Below are 8,728 nucleotides of genomic sequence, written 5' to 3'. Positions count from 1 at the left end.
GTGACCCTGGACACTACCACCAATGAAATATCAAACCAAACCAAGCCTTTATAGAAGTTTCTATTACAGACACCTTGTGGCATATGAGTGAGTGAAATATAAATCAAATGCTTTAATGTCATTACTGCAAGTCAAAATTACTTATACGAACTAGCTGACCGAGTCTGTTGTAATCGCAATCATTACGAGCAAAAGTAGTAAATGTTACATAACATCAGTTGGAAAAATTAAATATTGAACACTTACTTTCCACCCCAAAACAGCTTGGTAGTTATCACATAGGATGATCTTCTGAAATATGAAGAAATGTCATCAAAGTACTTGAAAACAATAAAATATAAAATCATGAGCTAATTCCTGGAAGACAAGTAACATTTATGGTAAAACAGATATGTTAAAAACTTCTTCAATATACCAAGTACAGAAATAAATACATCATGACAAAATCATCAACATTTGTTGTTTGTTTAAGAATTTCCCATAAGGTACACGAAGGGCTACCTGTGCACAGCTGTTTCCGATGTTGAAATGATGGGCAACTAGTTTAACAACTTCCATTGCTAACTCTCGAACTGCACTCATCTAATCAATGGAATTTATAGTAACTCAGTAGTACATCCATGACCACAAAGTGAGAAGCACATTTTTGAAACAATGGGCTGCAAACCATGAATTTTCAGACTAAAGAGTTCAAGTAACTACCTTCTTTGTCTTTAACAAAACTGAAAATAAATATTAGTGTCTACTTATACACTATCCCAGTCTCTTGAACACTTCTCTAAAACTTGTGGTTTGGTTATGTAAGGAAATAAGATTAATTCTTAACAGAAGTTTTAATGAAATTATTTTAAAGAGTTAGGCTAACACAAACATTTAGGAGCACTATTCTCCTAAATCACTTAAAGAAAACTTAATAGCACGAAAATCAGTTGACCCAAATCAAGCAATTTCAGTGTGATCAGTGATAAAAAAAAAACTATAAAAGACTGTATTTGTACATTCATTCTAAACACTAACCTCCATCCCTTTTTCTTCAAGATTTTACCCAGAAGCAGCTCAGCCCTGAAATAAGATAAATTACAGTAATAACCACATACTACAGTAAACATTCATCATTTTATACCACAAGAAATGTAGTAGCTATTACGATTCAGACATTTAAGAAATCTAATATCATAGGTACACAAGAAGAGAATAATAACTTCATTAGAGATTACAGTTACTGCCTCCATACATTTTATACCACAAGAAATGTAGTAGCTATTATGATTCAGACATTTAAGAAATCTAATATCATAGGTACACAAGAAGAGAATAATAACTTCATTAGAGATTACAGTTACTGCCTCCATACATTTTAACCCTTTCGTTACGGGCTGAGTGTAATCCGCCAAGCTCGTAACAAGGAAAGTACCTGTGAGAGTAATTGTACGCAAGTCTTTACAAAATTTTGCAGATTATCAGTAAACATTAGAAGGATTTCATACACAGAATATCTGGTTTTTAAATTATGTTTTAAGATTTTATTATTAAAGATTTGCTCGTGAATTTTTTCTTTCAGAATGTTGACTATCCAATGTACAAAGTAATTTAGATTTTAAGATTAAAAATACTTTTCTTTATCTGAAATTTGTAAAATTTCATTTGCATAATCTTTATATCCTTCTAGATAATCACTAAATGTTCTTTTAAATAAAATTTTTAATTTAATCTATTATTTTATCAATATTAACTTGATATGGTGGTGATCGATTTGACCGACCTCGTAACCACTATAAAAATTAGGAAATAAATCTAAGTTACCTTTTGGGTTCTAGAATAATTGTAATAGGAAACCACAAGTGTTTATTCTAAATAGCTTGCATCTCTTAACAGTATAAAATTATTTATTTTTATTAATTTTTGTTTTACTGACCTTAGAACCATGTCTCACTAAACATACTCAGACACAAGTTTGCACACGTGCATCAACATGACCCTATCGAACAGCGTAATGCAGAATTTCTGGCCCGTATACCCCATGAAGGTTTTTATTATTTTTCTTTCATTATCTTATCTAACAGCTTTCTATTTATATAATTTTAGTTACTTTTATAATAATAAACAGTTAAATCAAATGAAAAATGCAAAACCTCATAATTAAGTATCAAACATTTTTATTTTCAGTAAAGCTTTATATTTTATTTATTTTTTGTACTATAACATTATACTTATTCCTCCAGGTTGTAGGTAAGTAATCAAAGTATAATGAATAATACAAAATAAAATGTATAGTATTGTTTACAAAATTACGAGGTACTTAAGGTCAGAGTTTACGCTCTCACCTTTTCACATTTATTTTCTGTAGTTATTTTATTGCTAGTAGATGAGTTAGAAATTAGAAGATACAAAATCAATAGTACTCTGTTCTTTTCATTACGGACAGTAAAGTTCCAAGTAAATCTCTTGACAGTTTCTTCTAATCTTTTTACACCTATTTCCTATTGTTATTCTACTGTTAGTGGCTGAAGTAGAAACCTGCTGAATATAAAGCAATAAATTACTGTTCCTGTTTAGGTGTTACCATACTCTGACACCGTCAATATAAAATAAGTTCATGTGGCACAATTTCCAGAATTTTCCCTGCTTTAAAAACACAGTTGGATAGGATATATCAACTTGTTGACAGTATAATGGTTACAACGATAATTGTCTAAAGTACTATAAAAGTCTGAGCTGATCCAATAAGTCAAAAAGCAGAAGTATCCTACAGAAACTAATCGGATCGCTGCTCTGAGAACACAGTGGGATAGAATTTGTCGGCTTCTATACAATACAGTGGTTGCAACAAGAATTGTCTAAAGTACTTTATAAAAGTGAGAGAAAATATTTATGATATGGCTCTGTACAAAGTATAAAGTTGTGTCCTATCCAATAAACTTGCTAGTTATCTTACTTGGTGGTCGGGATTTAGTGTTGGTATAGGTGTAAATGTGTATAAATGCTTACGGACATCCTGTTTCCTATATTACCATGCTTACACAGTACCCAATAAAGGTGTAGTTTCCAGTAATATAAATATGGTACATTTTGGTTGGGCTAATATTCTTGTAACTTGAGAAACAAATTATTCACCAGCAAATTGCAAGTTCAACTGGGTGTTTATGTAAAAATGTTTCTTTTCATGTGTTAAGATCAGTTGATCAGTGATAAATTTATCTCTCAGACTTTCACAAATTACATAAATAAACTTTTCCTGAATTATCAAGTCTTTAGTTTTATATAATTTATTTTTTATTCCACCTCAATGTAAACAAGTAGAAAAATAACACAAGTTCTTAGTTTATAAAATACAGTACCGTATTGGCTACCATAGATTACATATATATATATATATATAAAACTGATGTTTTCAAATAAATACTTAAATGTCAGTTCTTCAAACATAAAACAGCAAATAAAGAATATTTGGAAAACAACGATCTCTACTGCTACAAAGTTCTTGTTTGTACTCGTGAGCCATACTTGCTAAGCCTCGTCCAAATTCACACGTGGAGATGGAAAAAAAATAATTTTTGTAGTCTTCATGTAAGCATTTTGGAATACAAAAAAATATATAAATTACTATACCAGTACCCCAAAAATCTATTGTAATTTATCAGGCTTCCTAACTAAATTGTATTTGGGTGTGAAAAAAATAATTTCTATTCACAAAATAGCCTTGATAGCAATACTTCAAACTTTCCAAAGATATAAGAGCATTTCTCTCGTAAATAACTTGGGAAGACCGACAGAATTATGTAGAATAAATATATAGCTTTTAATTGATTATAAAGTTATTGGTATATAAAAGTAGGCATAGATAAACAAGTCTTCTCAAATGATGAAGTGGTGGGTGGAGCTAATATGGTGGGTTCACTAAATATCATGATATCTCAGCAAATAGAAAAGGTAGGAGGTTCTTATTTAATATTCTAGCTTGCCAATATCAAACATTGGAGTTTATAATTTGTACGAAACTATAGACGTTGTATTGTGGGCATCATAAAATGTAATCTGACCAAACCCGGAAGGTCACTTACCATGTGACACACAAAAATTGATATTTATCCTTTTTCTTTAATATTTAGTTTTAAATTAAAAAACTAACAAATATATAATACTAAAATTTGAATATAATCTACAACTTGATACAAAACTTATTCACATATGTTTATAAAATAATAGCTAAATAAAATGTTGACATGCCCTCTGACCCCTACCCGTCTCTATTGGGTTAACTAACAGTTTCGTTTTGAGTTTACTTATTGATTAAGTATTATTTTATTACAAGTTACAGTTTTTACAATAAGAAAGATTATTTTTTAGTACAGGTATAATGTTTTGATCATAGTGCAATCATTACCAAGTACACAACTTTTGTATTTGAAAATTATCACACCAGTGATCGAAACGTTGTTCCCATTATAAAAAATAATATTCTTTACTGTACAAGCTGTAGCTTGTAATAAAATAATTTTAAATAACAGTTGAAAATACAACAAAATGTAAAGAATTATGGCATAAAATTAAAAACAAGAAAGAAACTTACCTCCCACTAGCATATATATCAGCTGTATCAAATACATTTATTCCACTTTCATAAGCTATCGTTAAAATATCTTCTGCAACCTACAACGAGAAGTTGAGTACTTCATTCTAAAATACAAACTACTAAATTGTAATTCATGATCATGAAAAAAACTAACCCCCCCCCCCCACCACACACAGAAGGTATTAACAGTTACAATGAAAGTTTAATATTAAGCATAAAAACCCCTTCTTTTATTGGTAATGAGAAAAACATTTGAGGTTTTCAACTGAACTGACAAAGAACAACCACTCAATATTTATGTGTTTCATCAATCGTTAAAATAGAAGGAAAAGCTACCACAACCTTCAATCCTAGGTGTTTCGTGAGAACTTTAGTTTCTGTAAACACTAATAACTTACATGTATATATCTAGTTTATGATAATATAATTTGATCTTAGGATTTCAAAAAATGAAATATTGGGTATTTATGCACCATATAAAATATAAAAGTTCCAGTTAATAAAATACATATATGATCCTGTACAATAGAGTAAGTATTCACTGTTTTTTTTAGACTTTCAGGTCTACACGCACATACACACACAAAGAAACTTATCAAAAATTCGTTTTACACTGATCATGATTAAAAAGAAAAAAAAATTACACAAGTGACTTTTTTTTTAAGAGTGAAGGATAGAGCTGGGGAACTTAATCGATCACTTATGATCAGCATTATATCAATTATTGTCCCACAAACTAATTGATTAATCAATATTATGATCAAATCAATTACTAAGAAAATAATCAACTAATCAAAATTAGTTTCTGGATTACTTACCGTTTTCAATTGATCCAAATATCCAAGTACTCTAAATAATGTCATTATGTTTGTTTGTTATTAAACAAAAAAGCTACATACTGTTGCGTCAGCGAGGTCACGTGACTAGTGTCATGCCACTTCTTTCTCGAACCTTCCCAAGATTACTAGATTGGGGGGTAGTCTGGTATATATATAAGAGGGTGACAACGTGTAGGTAGTGAGTAATTGACCTGCAGTCAGAGAGTATTGTTCAAGTTAACGTTCGTTGTTATAGCGTTTGTTTTAGCGCGAATGTTGAAATTAAGTGTATCGTAAAGTTATATTCAGAAAGAATAAACCAGTTTTATTTAAGAAAGGACTTGTGTCGCTAAAGTTTAGTTTGAAAGAATTTACGGAAAAATTAATTAACAAATGGAGACGTAACAATACTATGCACGTTATTAATCATATTACTTCAAGGTTGTTATAGGATTTTGTACTACTTTGTATATACAATACACTTTCATATACAACAGTTTAGGATTAAAAAATGTAACTTACTCCTAATTTATTGTATCTGAAGACTTCCTCTAATTTTTTATATATTTTTGCCACAAATGTTTAAGGCAATTTTGTAAATATTTAAATAATATTAACTCAAAAATATATTTATATAAACATTTTGTCACGTTCTGATGCTTTAGTGTAATGAATGAAGAAAAAAAGTAAATATTTAAATAATTATTTTCACTAAAAACCTACATATTATCCATTTAATGATTTTCATGCGTTTTCCGTTAGTGTTTGTACAGGCCTTGATTGAAACCTTGGTAGGGTGTCAAATGAAGTGGTTGAAACTTTTACTAATAAAACAAAGCTCTGAAAGCAGCTTTAAAGAAAATTTAAATATGATTTGATACAGCAAGAATAACCAATAATGTATTAATTGTTTCTGTAAACGTTCTTTTCGTTGCAAATTGTGAAAATTTTTGTATGTTAAATTATATCTGATTGAAAGCTACAGAAATTGTCTTCAAAGAGAAAACATCAGATAACTTGAGATAAGGTAAGGTTATACAGTCTAGAGATGGATTTAATGAGCAATAAAAAATATTTCATTAAAAGTTTAAACACACTAACATTATTATGAGCAATGAACCTATAACTTTTGCTTCAATTTACATTTTATAATAATTGACCCTAAATTTATTATTTCATCAACAAATCTATTTTGTTAAACAATACTTATTGGATGTTTCAACAAGTACTCTTCTATTACATTGTTGTGGTCTTGTATTATTTTTGGTTACTATTGTTCAAATATCAGACTTATACCCTACGATGCTAAAAGACTGTTGAAAAGAATGGTACATTTGGTTATATACAATTATTTTTGCCTGAAGTTGTTTGTGATCTTTAACTATGATATTAGTCCTTCAGTCAGAAATGAAAATATTAAAAACTGGTAAATTAGCTAATTGTGTAAGTTATTTTCAGGAAAGTCAAGTTTAGAGCATTGCTGGAAATGGGTAATGAATTTTTTAAACTACTTGTAAATTAAATTAGAATTGTGGAAAATTATTAGTAGCTTTGGATTAGCGTATTCTAGTAATTAATATATTTCTGTGTTTTAAATTTTTAAACTGACATTTATGAGGACCACTTAGAGATTAGGCACAGGGAATACCTTATTCATGAACTGATCATACAGAGAGTATTACTACTACTACTCATTTCTAAGTGTATTTCAGAATTTATTATTATATATTTATTTAACAAGTTCTATAAGCAAAATTAAATAATCTTATTCTCAGCCTTGAAATCCTCTTTCAATTTTTTGGCTTAAGCAAAGTTTTTGAAATTCACTATTAAAGTTTTTTTGTACAAATATTGCATAAAAAAAAGTATAATTTTTCGTTTATAACAGCTTTCATGTTTTACTAAAGACATGCAATATTACATGAATATAACCTATCACATTCAAAGTAACAGTATATATTATTTCATCTTGTGGTTTTGGATACAATGATCACTAGAAGCAGGTTTCTTGCTTCTTGCTTTGTCCTCAAGCCATTTCCTACTGCATATTTCCAAGAAACAATGTGAAAATAAATTCTTTTTCAATAGCCCTCAAAACAAGGTTTGAGTGACAGCAGTTTTTAGTGGAACATTCGTCAACAGCAAAGTTTGGTTTGAATTTCGCACAAAGTTACTCAAGGGCTATCTGCACTAGTTTTCCTTAATTTAGTAATGAAAGACGAGAGGGAAGGCAGCTAGACATATCACCCACTGCCAACGCTTGGGCTACTCTTTTACCAACGAATAGTGGGATTGACAGTCACTTATAACACCTCCACACAGTTGAAAGGGTGGGCATGTTTGGTGGAATGGAGATTCGATCTACGACCTGCAGATTGCGAGTTGAATGCCTTAACCATCTGGCCATGCCAAGCCCTAACAGCTAAGAAACATTTTATTTTAGGCCTTACATCAAAGTTACTTATTACGTGTAAATGCATTACATCAGTATTTAGAGCATACTTTAATATAAAAAGAAATATATTTAATATAAAAATTTCAAAACATGAAAAAAATAAAGATGTGTTTTACCTCTTCTGAAATTTGAGAACCAAATGTCACCCATGTTCCTGGCAAGGAGAAAAGAAAATATTCAGATTATTATGTTAAATGTATAAAACCTCTCACTAAAAATTTCGCACTTTCAAACATAAAAAAAATATATATATATATAAAACAAAAAGCTGCATATAAAAGTAACTTTAAAAAATTCATTGATAACTTATAATAAAAAAATAGTATTTCATGTTCGTACAAAGTACACTACAGAGTATAAGATCATAAAGCTATGTGTATAGGATGAAATAAAGAGTGTACTATACTTTGAAATAGGTCATTACTATGTGGAAAAAACGGACATTAAAAAGTTACAAGTTTACTTATAGAAAATGAATAAAAAATATATTTTAAACTACATCACCACTATCTGAATGACTTCTCAGGAAAATATTTTATTAATTTTCAATATTAACTTTAAAAATGGATTTTAATGCACACACACACACACACACAGTGCTGTCTTAAGCACGAACTGGACTTTTAATTGTATAAAGCCTGTTGCAAAATCACCATTTTCAGGGATAAGAATTTAACATTAGCTGGGTGTGCACTGACAAATGGCATAAACCTTGTACTTTTGCAATTTCTCTCTCAAATACATGGATTTTACAAATACATAGTAAAATTACACTCTGCTTTCTAGTTCAACGAGCTACTTTCAGAATGATCTTTATATCAGTATGGATTTAATCCTAGTTCAACGAGCTACTTTCAAAATGATCTTTATATCAGTATGGAT

At 29.6% G+C, this 8,728-nt stretch overlaps 1 protein-coding gene across 1 annotated transcript in view; it reads right to left on the bottom strand.

The window, feature by feature from the left end:
• LOC106475900 (voltage-gated potassium channel subunit beta-3-like) overlaps nt 1–8,000 on the bottom strand; it is a gene marked incomplete at both ends in the record, with an annotated part of 23,342 nt that extends 15,342 nt beyond the window's left edge. The window contains 4 exons of the mRNA XM_013936575.1: nt 247–291; nt 1,018–1,062; nt 4,571–4,650; nt 7,963–8,000. Coding sequence (XP_013792029.1) covers nt 247–291; nt 1,018–1,062; nt 4,571–4,650; nt 7,963–8,000 — 208 coding nt within the window. The remainder of the gene's footprint in view (nt 1–246; nt 292–1,017; nt 1,063–4,570; nt 4,651–7,962) is intronic.
• Between the last annotated feature and the right edge of the window lie 728 nt (nt 8,001–8,728).

Source organism: Limulus polyphemus, unplaced genomic scaffold (assembly GCF_000517525.1).
Source record: "Limulus polyphemus unplaced genomic scaffold, Limulus_polyphemus-2.1.2 Scaffold9393, whole genome shotgun sequence".
Lineage (NCBI taxonomy): Eukaryota > Metazoa > Arthropoda > Merostomata > Xiphosura > Limulidae > Limulus > Limulus polyphemus.
Note: the sequence above shows the minus strand (reverse complement) of the source record. Positions and strands in the feature narration are given on the sequence as shown.